The 19,734-nt window shown below is 39.0% G+C and overlaps 3 protein-coding genes across 4 annotated transcripts; all 3 read left to right on the top strand.

Moving 5' to 3' along the window:
* The first annotated feature begins 3,347 nt into the window (after window positions 1-3,347).
* On the top strand, window positions 3,348-8,707 carry LOC111393183 (UDP-galactose/UDP-glucose transporter 7). 2 transcript variants are annotated; one of them, XM_023018595.1, is made up of 8 exons: window positions 3,348-3,792; window positions 3,901-4,061; window positions 5,018-5,123; window positions 5,213-5,458; window positions 5,576-5,686; window positions 5,817-5,975; window positions 8,134-8,277; window positions 8,366-8,707. In XM_023018595.1, exons 2-8 carry the CDS (start codon window positions 4,024-4,026, stop codon window positions 8,531-8,533), a joined length of 972 nt encoding a protein of 323 aa, XP_022874363.1. In that variant the 5' UTR covers window positions 3,348-3,792; window positions 3,901-4,023; the 3' UTR covers window positions 8,534-8,707. The 2 variants fall into 2 exon arrangements, with proteins under 2 accessions (XP_022874363.1, XP_022874364.1); XM_023018596.1 differs by having other exon boundaries at window positions 3,349-3,792; window positions 4,946-5,123.
* Window positions 8,708-13,221: 4,514 nt separating this feature from the next.
* On the top strand, window positions 13,222-14,237 carry LOC111394023. Its single transcript, XM_023019813.1, has 2 exons — window positions 13,222-13,439; window positions 13,532-14,237. Exons 1-2 carry the CDS (start codon window positions 13,222-13,224, stop codon window positions 14,235-14,237), a joined length of 924 nt encoding a protein of 307 aa, XP_022875581.1.
* Window positions 14,238-14,627: 390 nt separating this feature from the next.
* Window positions 14,628-17,766, top strand: LOC111394024. Its single transcript, XM_023019814.1, has 6 exons — window positions 14,628-15,572; window positions 15,692-15,826; window positions 16,013-16,399; window positions 16,490-16,674; window positions 16,782-16,907; window positions 17,022-17,766. The coding sequence occupies exons 1-6, from the start codon at window positions 14,628-14,630 to the stop codon at window positions 17,764-17,766; spliced, it is 2,523 nt and encodes an 840-aa protein (XP_022875582.1).
* Window positions 17,767-19,734: the final 1,968 nt, after the last annotated feature.

Below are 19,734 nucleotides of genomic sequence, written 5' to 3' on the forward strand. Positions count from 1 at the left end.
TCTATTTTTTAACCACATATTTCCTACCATCTACTATTTTAAAATGCACTTTTTCACAAAATGGCGGCTCAAACACCATTTATAACTAAACTCCGGTTTAGCTCCCATCTTTACAATTATAATGGGTGAAATAGTATTTTTTTGAAAAATGAGTGGTTAAAAAAAAGAAAAAATTTCAATTTACGTATAATATTATTTTATGAAGAGATTGTGTGATTGAAAATATGAGAAAGATAAATGAAATTTTATTTAACGAGAGCCAAAAGGGAACTAAATTGTTAAGAATCAGTATAAATCATGCTTATGTTGCTGTTCGAACTTTGCCACCCTTAATATTACCCTACTCATTTCTATATATTCAATTTTGTTTTATTCGTCCAGCAAAAATTTTGTGTTTTATCTCGAGACTCTAAACATTATTTATTTAATGACATTTTTTTATATCAAAGAAATCATATTATGAAGGTTATTCAATCGTACAGAATTCATATCACTGACACGTTACATGCATTATATTCTATTCTATGCAGCTCCTCAACGTAATAACGGTTGGAATTAAGGTGTGACTAGAAATCTATTTGGAAAACTATTTGAGAATTCTAGTTGGAATTCAATTTGGGAGTTTAGAATTTGTGTTATACTTGAAGGAGTCCAAGTTACAATAGGAGAAAATGAATTTGTGTAAGGAGAAGCAAAACGTTGAACTCGAGCTCGCTACGCCCCTTGATCCCGCTCGAATGCTTAAAAAGGTAGTCCCAACAATTGTTTAACACAAGGCAGCTGTTTGAGTAGTTGGCCCTCAACAGTTGCTAGACCGCTGTCTTATCTGGAAATAAATAGTTCACGATTTTGACCGATTTTTTAAATCTTATTTTATCCCAAACACTTTATTGTTGTTTAAACTTGTTATAGTTGAACTCCAACACAACTTAGATTTTTCTTTGCACTATAAATATATTTCTGCATATAGATTACAATATACTTGGTGTAACCAATCGAGGCCTCCCATCACCGTTGTCATACCATGATCTGAATTGAGCTCTCAAGCACTACCAACATTTTTACAAAATCTCAATACCGCCATCATATTTGTAAGGTAAAATACGTGTTACAATCACCATAATTAGACATATCTTAACCAAAAACAACACAAACCCTGCCAATTGGCGCTTTCCACCACCACCATTGTTGCCACGATCAAAATTACAGTCCCGACTAATACCACCATCTTCCAGATCTCATCAATATCGACATCCAGGTAACACATGTAATACTTATAAATAACACGTGTTACCATTACCATAACTCGATATATCCTAACCAAATATAACCTAAACGCTATCAATCAGTGCCTTCCACTGTCATTGTTTTTGCTACGATCAAAATCAAGCTCCCAAACACTATCAATATCTTCTAAATCTCATCAATATCAATATTAATATTAAAGGTAACATGTGTTATTTGTAAGTAACACTTGTGTTATCACCACCTAACTAAATCAATAGTCAGTGCCTTCCGCCATCATCGTTGTTATGATCGGAATCAAGCTCCCCAAATACTATTACCACCTTCCAAATACCACCAATGCTGTAGTTCGTGTTAAACCCACAAACTTACAAAATTGTTGAAGGTAATAATAGAGTGAAAAAGAGTATTATCACACGAAGAATAAACTTTAAATTGAATTCTATTAGTCTGTTATCAAATTTGAATGTGTCACAACAAAAAAGATATGTTTTGATTATATCTAAATGATCTACTAATTATCTAACGGTGTATTTACTTGATGAGAATTATGTATTGGAATTCCAAATCCACCTATTATTATCCTACTTTCAATTTTCGGCATATGTAATTTAGTATAATTTATGTATTCTTAACAATTGATGATTCAATTTTATTTAACCATCTCTCTTGGAATAAGTTAAACATATCTTAACCACAACCCAATCAAATTCCTATTCGGGATTCATATGCAAAGTAATGCATTCAATTATATGATTATCAAGGTAATTGTACAAATTGTATATGTTATTCCTAACATCTATTGTCCGCATTTTAATTTTGCAAAGTTCTTATTTATTATGAACATCCTAGAACTATAACAAGTATCTGTTACCTAATTGGAGACTAAGCAAATAAATAATGCAAGAAGCTTACAAGATCAAAAGAACACAAATAAACTAAACTACTTGAATTTTCAGCTAAAAATAAATAATAATAACAAGGTTCATTTTCATCCCAACACAAAGAAAATTTATTAAGCTTGTTTTTAATACTATTATAAGAAGAATAATGAAAAGACATTATTCAAAATTTATATGAACAATTTCGTATTCTCGATCTTCAATTCCAAGCCTTTGATCATTAACAATCTTGATGTAATTTTATCCTCAATTCCTTGTTAAGTTTGATCTTCTCTTCCAAAAGACAGTGAATTGGCCACTTGTTCTTGAATTTTTTTTTTTTGTATAATAAGAAATGAGAAGCTAGAGAGTGATCATTATAATGTTTGTCCACATTTTGTACTTGTAATCATCGAAAATTAGGTTAAAACCTGCACTTTTGAAAAAGTGCATTTTGGTCCCCAATCTTTCATCCTTTGTTCAATCGAGTCCTTTTTAAGTGCAATTTCAATCTTTTGGCTTTCAATCTCGTCCAGTTGACCTCTAACATTCTTCAATCAACAATCCTAATTCAAATCAACTTTTGTTATTTATAATATAGTTCTTGAATTTTGAAAATCATCATTTTACGTTGATTTCGTTCATCACTTCCATTTCACATTCGAACATTGAGTTTTACCTAACAAACAATAAATACACAAGACTAAGTTATAATTCATCGAAAGTAACCCCAAATGTCCAAAAACACTAATCAGCTACCATCAACATTACACTACCATAACTCGACAAATCCTAGCAAATTAATTAGGGATGCGATCCTTTTGATAAAATATACGACTACCTAGTTGGTGCTACTTTTACACATTGATCGAGTACATTGGTGTAGCTGACATCTCTATAGGGATTTTAAATGAGGTTAATCATTCGTCGAGCCCCAAGTAAGCAATGAGCGTGAGACGAGCAATGACTTGCACAAGTTGGCTCATGAGCCGACTCGTCATAATCGAGTGAAAAAGCAATTTTAGTAAAGAATTGACAAGCTACAAGTGACTCGCTTCTGGATTGACTCGTTCCACTAAAGAGTGAGTTCGTAGGTCGAGATGAGTTGAGTCGAGCTTAACATTAGGCACTCAATTTGATTCATTAAACATCCCTACATCTCTATTAGCTTGAGTTACATCTCTACCAACATATATTTTTATGGTTCAACCTCTCAATTTTAGTATTATCCATTTTACACCACCATTGGTCTCTACTGTTATACCTCAGATATCATATCCATTTGTCACAATCTATTTTACCCCTCTAAAGATGCTAATTGTTTCATCCCTAGCCAGCGTCGTCCATAAAATTACTGCACCTCAAGGCCGCCTCTGATGGCGATGGCTTTGCAGTTTGACCTGATGGCACTAGGCGATTTCTCTTTTTTCTATTCATGTTTGACTGCAAAAGCTATGCATTTTTATTTTTATTTTTTTTATGTATTTTCTTCCACATATATCGCGGATTTTCCATACTCTCACACACCAACTGTATACCTCACCTTTAACGCTTCACTTTCACACAATTCGTCGCTCAAAAACCCTCTCTTTTTCCGTGATCCAATACAAATAAAAAAAGAAAAAGAAACCCACTTTCTATTTTTTGTTGTTTAATCAATTACGAGGTGAAAAATGTTTTCTTCTCGATCACCCTTTAACGTTTATGTCAATATCGTATTTGGGTTTCAGAATCTTGATTCGAGCTTTCTTTTTAATTCATTTCTCAATTGCAGGATATTTTTATTTCTGGGATTTGTTTGTGCTTTTGGGCTATACTGATATTGGATCCAATTTGTAATTGAACTCAAGTTCTCGTTATTATCGAAAGGCTCAATTCTTGGTTTGGGGGCGTTTTAATGATGGACCATAAGAAAGACACAGGTTCATACTTGAGGTTAGTTTCTTGAGGTTTATCAGATCTTCTGCCTTATGCTTAATTCTGCTATTCCTTTTCCTAGATGTATTCCCTGTGAATATATTTTTCCTAATAATGGATTCAAAATATGTGTTTCTCTTGTTCATCAAATTGATTCAATGTAATTACTGTACCACCACTTTTCAGCGCTTGTGCATGTGCTGATTTCTTGTGATAAGACATACTTCTGAATTCTATGCTTAAGATTCCACATTGGCCACTTAGAATTAGGTGCCCTTCAAATCTAGCCATCTAGGGTTCAGGCCAGGGCGGCGCTGTTCCGCTGGGCATTTTCCAGCCCTGTACCCGCCCTGTTACCCATTTAAAGGCAAGTTAAGGTGGGGCATTTACGTACCTTTTTTTTTTTTTTTTTTTAATTCATTTTATTTCCCCTCTTCACTCAAGTGAGACAATAATATAGTTATTAATTTTTTAATTAATTTATTTATTTTTAAAAGTTAAATTATTCGAATATATTTGATAAACTAAGGTTTTTATTGTTTAGCATATTCCTCAAATAATCTTAGTTTCTATTTTTTTATTAAAATTAATAAAATTTCGTGGAGTTTTTCCATTTAAAGTATTGAATTCTTTATATATATAAAAAAAATCAAATGGGGTGGGGTAGGGTCGGGCCGGGCCCATGTTACCCGTACCCGCCTCGGGGCAGAATTCCTTTCCTTGATTACCCGATCAAGCGGATAATTCCTGTCCCGTTCGAGGCATGGTCCACTCAGGTATCGGGTTTGACTGGTATTTTTGATATCCCTATTTAAAACGGAGTTTGTGAAACTGAAATTAAGTTTGGACAGAATTGTTTCTAATTCCATTCCTAGGCTCCTGTTTGATACCACCAAATGCAGTTGTAATTCAGCATAAGCATTTCAGAGGATTATTGCATTCATTGGTTCACTTAATTCAAGCTTGGAATGCAGTTTATTCGCAGCGTTGTCATATGGAATTGCCTCTATGGCAATGGTTTTTATCAATAAGGCAGTGCTTATGCAGTATGCCCAATCAATGACTCTGCTTACTCTTCAGGTATTCATAAGCAAGCATTTGCATGCCTCACAAGTTCTGTGATCTTTTCACTTACAAAGCTTTTGTTGCTATTTTTGATATGTTATCAGCAATTGGCGACAACTTTGCTTATACACTTTGCTAGAGTAATGGGATACACGAAAGCCACAGGATTTAATGTAGAGACGGCAAAAAGACTTATACTAGTTTCCTTATTTTACAATGCAAATGTTGCATTTGCTTTAGCAAGCTTGAAAGGAGTAAATATCCCAATGTACATAGCCATCAAAAGGCTTACGCCGCTTGCTGTACTAGTAGCAGGATACTTTTCGGGGAAGGGGATTCCTACAATTCAGGTATATAGCCTTTTTTAACTTTTTTCGTTATATCATAATTATTCTTTACCTGAAAATCCCATCTACTTATTTTGCAGTAAGCTTTCTTTACATTCCTTACATAACTCTTATTTTCAGGTGACTCTTTCAGTGATCCTAACTGCTGCAGGAGTTATTATAGCAGCACTTGGAGATTTTTCCTTTGATCTTTTTGGATATGGCATGGCCTTTACTTCTGTTTTTTTCCAGGTAGCGTTTTGGTCTTTCTTTCTCTGCAGTTTTTGTTATTCAAGATTTTCCATACTGATCATTATATATGTTGTGCCCTTTTGCATTAGATGGATATTTGCATGCTTAACTTCTAAATTTCCATTTGCAGACCATGTACCTTGTCTTAGTGGAGAGGTCGGGTGCAGAGGATGGGCTTTCATCAGTTGAAATCATGTTCTATAACAGCATTTTGTCTGTACCGTTTCTTCTATTCCTCATCATAGCCACAGGAGAGTTTCCGGATTCTCTGTCGATTCTGTTTGCAAAGGTTAGGATCTTTATCCATATTTTAGTGCATTTAGGTATCATTTGCGGTTATTGGGAAGAAGAAGATAAACAATGAAGGAACTATATCATACTTGATAGGTGACCTGATGTTAAATTATTGAGCTTTATGTGATAGAGCAGTAGTGTTAATGATCGAGAAAGGCAGAGAGAACTATTACAGTATTTAATTTTCTTTCAAGAGAATCTGAAATTATAGAATGCAAAATTGGAACAACCATGCGTGGAAGCAGGACTACTGATGGTGATGATAAAACGATTTGGAAATTAAAACGAGAATATGAGTATATCAAATTGATTGACCCCATAAATAGATTTAATCACATTGATGTAAACAACTCCTTAAACTGTAACTAGGTTTCCTAGAAATTTAGACAGAAAACTATCAGAAGCAGAAAGAGAATGGTTGGGGATTGTGAGATCATTTTAGTATGGCCATGATCATGGAAAATTGGAGCGGGATGTGCAGTAATACCGATTGAAGTTTAGAAGTTAACAAAGGGCTGTCTTAATGCTAATGTGTTGCTTCATTGCTGTGAACAATTGTCCATGATCTGTAACTAGGTTACCAAGACTGTTTAGGAGATGAAGGTTGTTACTCGTTGACGTTGTTGGGGATTGTTGGACTTGATAAGTTTTACTTCACAATATTAAGAAGAGAGAAAAATTGATCCATTGTGTTGGTCTATCCTGACCAATGGTTGAAAAATTTCAATTAAATAGTAAAATAATAAAGTAACATTGGCAAGCAAATACATAAACAATTAAACTAATGAGCGGGCATGTCGCTCTTTTTAATAAGATTCGTGCCTTTGGGAAAGTAGCAGGAGTATTGCTTCCAGCATGCTAAATCAAATTGAACATTGTGTAAATCGGTTGAGCTCAAAACTCCACCATATAAACTCCTATATTTGATTAAGGATATTCTCAATGAATATATTAGAGAATATTAGAAATTATTATGTCTGTGTATACTAAAGATGTAGTAGAAAAATGATGTATGTAGTGTATACAGAGATAATCTCCATAATTTTCAATAATATTCATAATAATATTTAAACGACTCCATCATCTCCACTAACATGTACCATAATAACCATGTTTTCTCCAATAATGAGTAATGACACTCTAGGACCAACCAACGTTAGAACATGCGAATTATTAAGGCTAATATCAACTCTCGAGTTCTTTTTGTATGAACTATAGTTCTTAAAATTTCTTATCCAGTTATAGTTCAAGTAGGAGACCAATTGTAACCGCAATGTAGAGATCATTGTTGCACTAGCAGAGGATCAGTGTAGAACGTTCATGATGCTCAATGATCCCTCCATTATGGATTTTTATTTTATTTTTAAATATTAAAGTGATTGAGGAATTTTGTTACATTTAGATATTGAAATCATATAAAATTTAGGGATGAATATTTTACACCATATTGTTGATTGAGATCGTTACTATAGATATTAATGGAGTTCATGGACAAGTTGCGAAGATAATAGGATAGTGAAAGTACTAAATTGCTACACATTACAAGGGGTTGTAAAATACCAATGTCTACCTTCTACTTCTGCAGCATTTTACACACACTACTTTCTGCATGTACTACTACATGTTCTTACTCTATCCTTAATATATATCCTCCATATATTTTACTTTCTTTTTATGTTTGCATATGCACATAAGTTTACTTCCTTTTCATATGCAAACATGATTGATCAGACAAGGTGTTTATGGTTGATCTTAAGCACAATATTTAATGCAGAATGGTTTTGGTTCACAACCTTTTAATTGGGTTCTTGTCCCTTGGATGGGACAAGTAACAAGATTTCTGGTGCACCTGGGTTCCTTGAAATATAACATCGTAGAGGTTTGAATATCTATAAGAAAGCACGGGGTATTTGCTCCCTGTCCTAATTGTTTACACACCATAAACGTTTTTCTCATAACTTGTAACATTTTATTTGGATTGTTGATTTTTGGAGAGTTATATAACCCTTGTTCGGTACCTTTCATTTATTTTCAATTTTGAGATTCCAACTTTATTATATATTTATTTAATTGCTGATATTGAATTTTACTGTTTTAACTAATCTATTTTAATGTTTCTAACGGAGAGATAATAATATGTTTTTGATGGACAGAGTACTTCACTATTATTTTTGGTTATTCTGATTCTTTCACTGGTGATGGGTATAATTCTAAACTACACCATGTTTTTGTGTACCGTTGTCAACTCTGCTTTAACAACTACCATTGTTGGCGTCCTAAAGGGAGTCGGCTCCACAGTATGTGTCAAGCTCTGTTTCTTAATGATATTTTCTTGTGTAAATTGTCGATAATTCATTTAACTGCTCATTGTTTGGTTCTGGTCAGACCCTCGGCTTTGTGTTACTGGGAGGAGTGCAAGTACACGCTTTGAATGTTACTGGACTGGTAATCAACACTGCCGGTGGCATCTGGTATTCATTCGCAAAATATCAGCAGAAGATGAAAAACAAGTTGCCGAGGGTGGTGTCTGATGCTGAAGCTCATCGTAAATGAAACCGATACTCGCCAAGTTCTGAAAAGGTGGCTTGGTTACTATATGTTGTTGATGTAATTTATTTATATTTCTACATGTTATATAGTTCATTCATTTCAGTAAAATGTACTCTGTAACACTTTGTCAATTGTAGTTCATACTTGTGTTATCATGGCTTACTATTTTGCCCTCTACAAGATTTGCGCTTCTGTTCACTGAGCAATGGAGAAAAAGGTAATTTTATAATTGTCCCATTTATTTAAATATTAATTAAACTAAATATTATTAGATTTTATTATAAATTATTAGAAAATTCTTGAAAAGAATAATGGTACAAAACTACATTAATTATTTATAGACATTCATTTCTGATTAGAGTGATAGATTTTCAACGTGGGAAAAAATGAAACCCTTAATAGAGTCCCGACGCTTCGACTAATAAAGGCATGAGAAGGACCTTAGTTCGGAATCTTTTAAGTGTATTGAAGGAGAAGTCTATATAATGGAGTGGTGGCCCAACTTACCATTATAATATATATAATGGACTTCACGTTTTTATGGGTCATTTTTGAGGGGAAAAATTACGTGCAAACTTGGAATTAAAGATCAATTTTCAAAGAGAAGGGGATTAAGTTTAACTTTCAGCAGGTGTTAATCACACATTATTAGCTTAATATTATATTAAACTAATATTACACCAATGATTCAACCCATCCAATCCTTAACATTTACCCACACTGACACTACATCTCTCTCTCTCTCTCTATGGCNCTCTCTATATATATATACACATTTTGTATATCTATCACCACTCCACTCGGGTAGCCACCCAACTCGACGGCGATGTGAAAGTCGCTATGATGATACACAATTCACTGTGAGGCGTTCGATGCTCCTCTAATTTTGGACCCATTTGATGCACCTCTGGCATGACATTACCGCTGGCCATGTCCACCACGCGTGGCGAAGCAATGTCCAAGGGCTCAGTGGTGCTCGCTATACCCACTCAGCCATTCATCCCCAACCGTCACACTTACTCAACGTCTATGGGCTTAGTGGATCTGAAATTTCCTCCGATCCGTCGCTGTGGAGGTTCTTGCGGTGTTGCAATCCCCAGCAAAAGTTTCTTTGGTGATTTTACGGTGATTTTCTGTGGTTTTTGTGGTGATTTTGCTGCATTTTTTTGTTATGGTTTCTGAGGTGCTGGCCGTGGTAGTGTGCTGTGGTGGCGACAACAGGTTTATGGATTTTTTTGGTGGTGTCGTGTCAGTGGTGATATGGTGTAGCTGGAGATAGAGGAGGTGGTGGTGTGCTATGAGTGCTTTGTGCAGTGGTGCTGTGGCGATTTTTCGGGTGTTGTGGTGGTGGTAATTGTGGGAGACAGTGGTATAGATGCAGTGGTGCTCATGGTGGTGTTGGGGGTGCGATGATTTTCTGATCTGCTGTTCTTTAGTGGTGATGGTAGGTTGTGACTTGATATTGATCCGGTCATAGACAGTCATTATGAATATAATTTTGAGCACAATTAGTCACACTGAAGGCAAAATTGGTCACAGTTAATCACATGTATGCGGTGTATGCAGATTTGTTTGTGGTGACCCTATACGACCAAGTATGTGTTTGTTATGACTGTTTGTAACTAATTTTGTATTAATTGTGACCAATTGTGACTAGAGATTGGCATAGTCACAGATAGTCACACTAAATACAAATTTGATCACAATTAGTCACAAATAGTCACATATGACACAGGTATGGTCACAGATGTCACAGGTGCAAATCTGATTACTTACAACGCACCATTACGACCATTACAGTTTTTTGGAGATTTTTCAACAGTGGGGTATAGAGAGAGATTGTTTTCAAATTTTGGAGATTTTTCTATTGGCGAGCCGGAGCAGTGCTTAGAGTAGGCTCCGGAGTGGTCATTGGAGCAATTTGTTGGAGTGGTCGTTGGAGCAGTTTGCCTGGGTGATCGCCCGAATAGTTGTCGGAGCGGCCACCAGAGTGATCGCCGGAGCCGTTGTCGTTGTTGGAGTGGTCGCCGAAGATGATAGCCATCTCTAGTGGAGGGGTGGAGGAAATGTGGTGTAATGGGGTGCTAGGATGAGGTGGATGGCATGGGTGGAAATAATTAATGGATATTCTATTATAATTTAATATTTAATAAATTTATTTACCACCTGATTTTTGAAATGTTTGATTAAGTTTGTTATTTATGAAATGTGATCTTTAAAACTATGAGTTATGTGGTCTTCCCTTTTTGATTTTTAGCTTATTATCATATTTTTATTTTTTATGATATCCTATTTGCATAGAGGTGGCAAGCCCTTAAACCCACGAGCTTGAATTTTTTTTGGAAAATTTTCAAATTTTTTCTTCACATTTTTCACGAGCCAACAAGTTGAGCCCACAAACTGCTCACGAGCTCGACGAGTCAAGCCTTGCTGGCTCATTGGATCCAACCTGTGCTTTGCTCGTGCTCGGACTCGTCAAATCTGAGCAGCCGAGTCGACGAGCCGTTCGGCCCGTTTGACATCCTAATGTTCGCACCTTATTAGGCTACTTATACATAAAAATGGTACATAAGGGATGACATAAAATGATGCGTGGAAAAGATTGAATAAAAAAGTTGACTGTACTTTAAACTGACAAATGATAGAGTGACATGTGTCATTATGTAACTCCTTATGTAATACTTGATGTACATGTAGCAATGTCCACAACTTATTAGGCTACTTGTACATAAAAATGGTACATAAGGGATGACATAAAATGATAGGTATGAAAAAGATTGAATAAAAAATTTGATTATGCTTTAAATTGACAAATGATAGAGTGACATATAGCATTATATAACTCCTTATGTAAAACTTAATGTACACGTAGCAACATCCGCACCTTATTAGGTTACTTGTACATAAAAATGATACATAAGGGATGACATAAAATGTTGTGTATGGAAAAGATTGAATAAAAAAGTCGACAGTGTTTTAAACTGACAAAAGTGACATGTGACATTATATAACTCTTTATGTAAAATTTGATGCACGCGTAGCAATGTCCATTTGCACATCTATATTTGACTCTAATTGGATAGGTTGTCTCCCTGTCTAATTGGAGAATCCCCACCCCATTGGCATCCTAGTTACTCCTCTAATTAGGCAGGTTGTCTTCCCATCTAATAGAGGAATCCTCGCCCCTTTTGGGTGGAGTGCCCTCAAAGATCAAGGATTCTTTGTCCCGTTGACATCCCTATTTACACCTCTACATTTGATTCTAATAAGGGAGGTTGTTCTTCCATTGGATGGGGTACCCACGAAAATCGGAAAATCCCTACCCTGTTACCATCCATATTTGCATCTCTAACTTTGACTCTAATTGGGCCATGACTTCATCTTTCTCACCATCGAATGGTACCTCTCTTCTCCAAAAGATAGTTTTTCTTGCTAGCGCTGTTTCCATTCAAGCTTTTCGATTTCCTCTAAGCCATGATAAATGCGATGACCGGTTGCTCTCTCTAGTTTACATAGACTAGCATCCATAAAAAAGGCATATACAACGAGCACGACAATAACAAGTGCAAAAAAAGAATGAGGAAGAAAGAGGGCATGGAGCTTACCGAAGACACAAAGGCAACAGATTCGATCAACTGAATTTTGATACAATATTCTAAAAAGAATGCATTTTTAGGCTCGTTCTCATCCTCCATTAATTTGTTGAGTAAAGTGACCGATCACTGATTTTGGGCTCGTTCTCAGTCTTGCATTATTTTGTTGAGTGACATGACCGATCACTAAAATAATAATATGAAATTTTACTTTAGAATCAATGGTGGTGGATACTGGATGATAGTACCAATATTACATACCCCAAGGACTATTCCTCGAGGACTGCCTACGTGTTCTGCCCCACTTTTCTGCAAAGAGGTCCTCGAGATATGTTAGTCCTCGACGACTATTTTAATCCTCGAGGACTTGCTCATACGACCATGGAACTCACCTCTTACTTCCTTGAGAGTATGTCCTCGGGTCAGTATTCATTAAGAAGTCCTCGAGATATATGTATATGGCTAACGAACAGACACCTAAACCCCCAAGGACTCTTTATCAACTCTAACACCACCAATCACAGAATTCTATTACGAATAAGACATTCTTCCCAAACAGGACTCCATTGGATAAATACATCCAATTGGCACAATCCTACTAGGAGTACACTACCTACCTCTATAAATACCAACCTTGGACATTATTCAGGTACGTTCTCATTATTCTCAGTTTATAGCCTCACGCACATAATTCCCTTTTTGACTTAAGCATCGGAGGGGTGACGAAAACATACCTCGTTGCCTTTGTTTCAAGTACCGGAAGACTACGATCGTGCTCATTCAAGCTCCTCAAGCACGAAAAATCAATAGGTACGATTTTTGGTAGCATCATTGGCGCCGTATGTGGGAAATGCTACCAAAAGCCATGGTTAACACGCGATTAGGTCTTCCTCTCGCAAGCTCATCCGCTCCTGTCTCTCATCCTACTGAAGATCAACCGGCTCCTCAAAAAGAGTCATCAGGAGTGCCCGTACCCCAACAAGTAGTTGTCACAATTGAAGCCTTCGAAGAGCTACGTCAGCAGGTTGCCACGCTAACGCAACTGTTGAGTTAAAGAAATTCGCACCCGTCAATCATCTCAATGTATACACCGATGTCATGAATCTGCAAGTTGCGCCAGATCAAGTTATGTGCAAGGCCTTCTCGCAAACGCTGACTAATGCTGCTAGGGATTGGTTCTCAACATTGGAGCCCAACTCCATAGCCTCTTTCTCAGATTTGGCTGATAATTTCTCAGCCTTCTTTGCAAGTAGCAAGCGAATCAGAAAGACTGCGGCCTCTCTCATGCAACTTCGCCAGGGACCAAATGAAACCCTGTGAGGATTTTGACGAGGTTCAACAAGGAAAGATTTCAAATACCTGACCTTCACATTACTACGGGTGTCTCTGCTCTCATATATGCCATAAGGCGTGAAGCCTTCAAGGTATCCTTATCAAAGACCCCGCCACAAACAGTGATCGAGCTCCTCACCCGAGCTGAAAAATACATTAATATGGAGAAAACGATGGGTCCTTCCCATGAAAAGGCCAAGAGCAAGAAGCAACATGATCCTATTTCCCAACAAGAGCATCCTCAGGAAAAGCGCACGAATGAAGGGCCACCAGGGCCTCTCACCCAATTGAACACCTCCAAGGCAAATATCTTAATGGAGATCAAAGATATGAAAGAGTTGAGGTGGCCTTCAAGAATGAAGTCGCCCCTGGACACAAGAGATAGGAACAAGTACTGTGAATTTCACCGAGATCATGGGCATACCATTGAGGGTTGTCAAGCCTTGCAACGGGAAATTGAAGCCCTCATTAAAAGATGGCTGTTAAGAAATTATATTAGTCATGATAAATGCTCGAGGAATGACCGTGACAATCGGAAAGATCCTGGAGCCGGAAGCAGTGCTCCACCTACTGCCGGGACCATTAATATTATCATTGGAGGCATAGTATCTGGAGAAGACACAAGTAGTGGGCGAAAGCAATATGCCAGCCAACATGCTCATACCTCAAAGGAATCCCATGATAAACTCAAAGATATTACTTTTGGAGCAAGAGATCTAGAAGGAGTATCATATCCTCATAACGATGCCTTGGTCGTCTCTGCAATTGTGGCTAACTTTTAAGTAAAGAGGATTCTGGTTGATAATGGGAGTGCAGCAAATATACTATCGCAGTAGACCCTCGCTAAAATGGGGATCTCTCTCAAGCAGCTCAAAGCAGTCAAAACTCCTCTACAGGGATTTGGTTGTGGAGTCATTATCCCAAAAGGAATTGTCGAGCTCCCGATTAATTTGGGTGCTGACAATGCACAAGCGACGAAAATCACACCATTCCAAGTGGTTAACACTCCTATGGCTTACAACATCATTCTAGGAAGACCCCTACTGAACAAGATCCAAGCCATTGTATCAACTTTCCACCTGGCCATGAAGTTCCCAATAGGCTATGGCATCGGAGTAGTTCGAGGAGACTAAACAGCTACCAGATAGTGCTATGTTACTAGCATCCGAGGAATGAGTATAGATGTCATGCAACTTTCAGACCTCGAGCTCGAGCCAAGGGGTAGACTTGCCCCGGTTGAGGAATTGGAAGTGGTCGAGCTCGAGCATGGAAAAACTATAACTATTGGTCGGGATCTCAAGGCCAGCCTCCGAGAAGAAGTCATCAATTGTCTGTTCCGCAACATCGATGTTTTTGCATGGAAGGTTGAGGACATGCCAGGGATAGGCCCTGAAGTGGCGGTCCATAGACTCAATATAAGCCCAGGGGCCAAACCTGTTAAGCAAAGGAAAAGGCAGTTTGCGCCAGAAAGACGTGTGGTCATTCAGGAAGAGGTCGGCAAACTGGTGAGAGTAAGGGAAGTCCAATACCCCGATTGGCTCGCTAATGTTGTTCTTGTGAAGAAGGCCAGTGGTAAGTGGAAAGTCTGCATCGACTTTACAGATCTCAATAAGGCTTGCCCTAAAGACAGTTACCCGCTCCCCAGGATAGACAATCTTGTGGATAGCACATCCGGACATAAGTTGTACATCTTCTTAGATGCATTCTTAGGGTATCATCAAATCCTCATAGCCGAGGAAGACCAAGAAAAGACTTCATTCATGGCTGATTTAGCCATATACTGCTATAGGGTGATGCTGTTTGGGTTGAAAAATGCCGGAGCAATATATCAGAGGCTCATCAGCAAAGTCTTTGCTGATTTGATAGGGAAGAACATTGAGGCCTATGTTGATGACATGGTGGTGAAAAGCAAGAAGGTAGAACGACACATATCCGACCTCGAGGAGGTGTTCACCACCCTACAAATATATCGGATGAAGCTCAACCCAGAGAAGTGTGTATTCGGTGTAGCTTCGGGAAAATTTTTGGGCTTCATGATCACTCACGGGGGGATAGAAGCAAACCCCGATAAGATCTTGGCCTTGACAACAATGGAATCGCCCAGGACTAAGAAAGAGGTGCAAAATTGACAGGTAGGATAGTATTCCTGAACAGGTTCATGTCCTGAGCAGCAGACAGGTGCTTTCCTTTCTTTAAAATTTTTAGAGGCAACCAATCATTTGAATGGAATGAGGAGTGTGAAAAGGCTTTTCAGGAGCTCAAACAAACATTGGCATCTCCTCCTATCCTCACTAAACCGGAGCCCGGGGATACTTTGTTATTGTACTTAGCTGTGTCTCAAAACGCAGTAAGCGGCGTCTTGGTGAAAGAGGTCAACAAAGCCTAGCAACCCATTTACTACGTGAGTAAAGTTTTACTTGATGCAGAGACTAGGTACACTTTGGCCGAACAACTTGCCCTTGCCCTAATAGTGGTAGCATGAAAGTTTTGGCAATATTTTCAGTCTCATCCCATTATAGTGCTCACCAACCAGCCCCTGAAACACATCCTTTAAAAGCCAGACATCTCGGGTAGGTTACTGAAGTGGGCAATTGAACTTGGAGAGTTTGACATAGAGTTCAAACCCCATCCATCCATCAAAGTCCAAGCCTTAGCGGATTTCATTGCAGAACTCACCCCAAGGCCTTGGGGACCGGATGATAGCTCGAGCACTACAACAGATGTTTGGCAAATTTTCGTGGATAGAGCATCAAACTCCTCGGACTCGGGTGTCGGGGTCATCATCACGAGCCCGAACATGCTCATGGACATTCAGTGTGCATTTAGGTTCGAATTCGAGGTAACCAATAATAAAGCAGAGTATGAGGATGTTATCATAGCCTTGGAACTTGCCATTAGTCTCGAACTTGAAAGCATCAAAATTTTTAGTGATTCCCAATTGGTGGTTGGCCAAATTGACGGTACATTCGAGAAGAAAGACGAAAAAATGAGCTTATACTGCTTATAAGTTCATGATCTCTGACGAAAATTGAAGAGGTATGAAATTGTGAAGATTGCCCGGGCTGACAACTGCAAGGCAAATGCCTTATCGAGAGTGGTGTTCATGGGAGTAGATGGACTTGACAGGACAGTACATGTCAGATTTGTGACCAAGCCTAGCATCAATCTAACCGTTGGGGTCATGGACATTGATCATGAGCCATCATGGATGGCCCAATTGTGGATTTCATAACAAATAGCAATCTTCCAGACGATCGTCAGGCTGCAAGGAACGTCCGGCCAAAAGCTCCAAGGTATTGCATTATTAATGGGGTCTTATTTCATAGAAGCCTCACACTTCCGTACGTTAGGTGCCTTAAGCCTTCGGAATCCTCTCAAGTCCTAGAGGAAGTTCATGAAGGAGTATGCGGGAACCTTCAAGGAGCTCGGGCATTAGCGTTTAAACTCATAAGGTACGTGTATTACTGGCCTACCATGAAGAAGAATGCTGTAGAATATGTGAGGAAGTGTAACAAGTGCTAGAGGTTTGGCAATGTTATCCGTTCTCCCACAGAAGACCTTACCAGCATCAGTTACTTGGCCCCATTTGAGCAATGGGAGATCGACATCCTCGGTCCGTTTTCGATAACTAGGGGACAATTGAAGTTTGTAGTTGTAGCAGCTGAGTACTTCACCAAGTGGGTTGAAGCCCAGCCCTTGGCAACGATCTCAGAACCAAAGATAAAAACTTTCGTTTGGAGATCCATCATATGCAGGTTCGGGATATCGAAGGTCCTCATAACTAATAATGGCCAGCAGTTCAACAATGCACAATTCAAGGATTTCTGCTCCAGCCTAGGGATTGACCACCGTCTGACATCAGTTTCTCATCCCCAAAGTAATGGTCTAGCCGAGGTCACCAATCGGATTATATTGCAAGACCTCCGAACAAGGATTGGAGATGCAAGAGGTGCCTGGTCCGACGAGTTGCCCTCCATACTTTGGACTTACAGAACATCCCACAGGACTGCCACTGGGGAGACCCCCTTCATGTTAGCTTTCAGAATCGAAGCTACCATTCCCATTGAAATAAGGTTACCCAGTAAAAGAAGACTTGATCTCGAAGAAGTAGTGCACACCACTAAACATCTCAACCTCTTAGAGAAAGTTCGCGATCAGGCAGCCTTAAGAATGGCCTCTTACCAAGATAGAACATCAAAGTATTTCAATAGAAAGGTAAGGCCACGAAGATTCAGAGCTGGAGATTTGGTGTTAAGAAGGGCCGAAGCCACTGGTCATGCTCCGGGAAAATTCGGTCCAGTTTGGGTTTGAAGTCATAAGACAACTCCCAGGAGGTGCATACAGTTTGAAGGATACTTCGGGAAGACCACTCTCAAGACCATGGAACGTCGAAAACTTAAAGGTATATTACAAGTAACTCACTCTACCATGTTTCAGAAATAAGACCTGCGTACCAAGTCAATTTTTTATCATTAATAAGGCCTACGTGCCAAGTCAATTTTTATCATTAATAAGGCCTGCGTGCCAAATCAATTTTTTATCATTTGTCTGGCCTGTGTGCCAAGACTATTTTTTTTTCAAGCCTGCGTGCCAAGTTCATTTATAGAGTATATTATAGCTAAAGTTAAATTCGATGATTTATCACACTACGACAAAAAACCTTGTCCCGTGCAAGTACGCAAAGCCTTGCCCCGCACAAGTACTAAGAGCCTTGTCCCCGAGCAAGCAACAAAAAGCCTTGCCCCGCGCAAGCACACAAAGCCTTGCCCTCGAGCAAGTAACAAAAAGCCTTGCCCCGAGCAAGCACCTAAAAGTCTTGCCTCACGCAAGCACTAAAAGCCTTGCCCCCGAGCAAGCGACAAAAAGCCTTCCCCCGAGCAAGCACACAAAGCCTTGCCCCATACAAGCACTAAAAGTCTTGCCCAACGCAAACACACAAAGCCTTGCCCCGTACATGCACAAAAAGCCTTGCCCTGTCCATAAGAAGCCTTGATTCATAAAATACCACCAAGAAAAAATCCCAAGCAATGCGATATGCCCGAACACATCAACACCTAGATCTATAAACGACTTCGGTTGACAAGGCTCGAGAGTTAACATCCTCGGTGTCCTCGAGATATGATCTGAATCCATGTCCTCGAGAGTTTTTCACTGAAAGTCCTCGAGATATGGTCCAACTAAGTGTCCTCGAGATATCATTTGAACCCGTGTCCTCGAGATACAGTTTGACTCTATGTCCTCGAGCACTGGAGTCCTCGTGACATGATCTTACTCCATGTCGTCAAGATATCGCACGCAACACGACCTTGCATGCCCCTGGGATATGGTCAGCCGCATGGCTCTCCCAAATCTTCAAAAAGAAACACACGAGTATTGTGCTCGAGACGTACAATAACGAATGTCCTTGAGGAGTGGTACCATTTCTCAGGTTAATGGTGACTGCAGGTGTCCCATTCCTCGCGGCGTTTGGTATATGTCCCCTAAGAGCTCAACAAAGAGAACACCAGTATAGTTCCCGAACCTGAATAGTCCTTGAGACGGATACGAACAAGAGTCCTCAATCATTATACTAGGCTACTCTTACACTAAAAATATTGCTCGATGATGTTATATTGAGGATATCACTTTCGAGATATTATCTAAGAGTTAAATATTTTTTATGCTCAAGATTATAGGAAAGGCAATGCCTCAAAACTAGATGCTCGAGAATAATAACCCGAGGACATCACATGCGAAATTACATCTTTTATAAAGTTAGTGTGCTCGAGATGTGTGTGGCCTCGAGTATGTCAAGTGCTCGAGATCTGTATGACGAAATTGACAATACACTAAGGAGATGTTCATTCACTAGCAAAAAAATGTTTTACAATCGTCAAGCAAAAAACTTGTCCAAAATTACTAATAAGAGACTGGAGTGGGGACACTATCCTATATGACCAAGGGGAGGGTTGAGGTTGTGGATGTCAATCTGCACATCGTCATCAAGGCCTTCATTGTCGTCGTCCCCACCTGCTTCTCCATCATCCGAACCCGAGAGCTCTAGAGTATTGGCGATAGAAGGCAGGTCATCTAGGGTGACGTTGGGTAATTTCGCACGGAGGAAGGCCCGGGCCTCCTTTGGAGCGTGGAAGTATGCCTCCGACACATACTCGCCCTTAATCTTGTCACAGTCCTCGGAGGTTTTGAACTCCTCCCAGACCTTCTCCTTAACCTCCGCGAGCTTGCCCTCGAACTCTTTTGTCTTTTGCAGAAGTTCGAGCCTCGCATTCTCAGCCTCGT

Source organism: Olea europaea, chromosome 4 (assembly GCF_002742605.1).
Source record: "Olea europaea var. sylvestris chromosome 4, O_europaea_v1, whole genome shotgun sequence".
In the NCBI taxonomy this organism is placed as follows: domain Eukaryota; kingdom Viridiplantae; phylum Streptophyta; class Magnoliopsida; order Lamiales; family Oleaceae; genus Olea; species Olea europaea.

What these genes read in the sequence shown, in the direction of transcription:
- LOC111394024 (XM_023019814.1), top strand. Translation starts at nt 14,628, where the DNA reads ATGAGTATAGATGTCATGCAACTTTCAGACCTCGAGCTCGAGCCAAGG. An exon ending in CGCCCAGGACTAAGAAAGAG is followed by an intron (nt 15,573 to 15,691) that starts GTGCAAAATTGA and finishes TGGAATGAGGAG; the next exon opens with TGTGAAAAGGCTTTTCAGGA. An exon ending in TTAGCGTTTAAACTCATAAG is followed by an intron (nt 16,908 to 17,021) that starts GTACGTGTATTA and finishes AGACCTTACCAG; the next exon opens with CATCAGTTACTTGGCCCCAT.
- LOC111394023 (XM_023019813.1), top strand. Translation starts at nt 13,222, where the DNA reads ATGAATCTGCAAGTTGCGCCAGATCAAGTTATGTGCAAGGCCTTCTCG. An exon ending in CAGGGACCAAATGAAACCCT is followed by an intron (nt 13,440 to 13,531) that starts GTGAGGATTTTG and finishes ATATGCCATAAG; the next exon opens with GCGTGAAGCCTTCAAGGTAT.
- LOC111393183 (XM_023018595.1), top strand. Translation starts at nt 4,024, where the DNA reads ATGATGGACCATAAGAAAGACACAGGTTCATACTTGAG. An exon ending in TGACTCTGCTTACTCTTCAG is followed by an intron (nt 5,124 to 5,212) that starts GTATTCATAAGC and finishes ATATGTTATCAG; the next exon opens with CAATTGGCGACAACTTTGCT. An exon ending in TAAAGGGAGTCGGCTCCACA is followed by an intron (nt 8,278 to 8,365) that starts GTATGTGTCAAG and finishes GGTTCTGGTCAG; the next exon opens with ACCCTCGGCTTTGTGTTACT.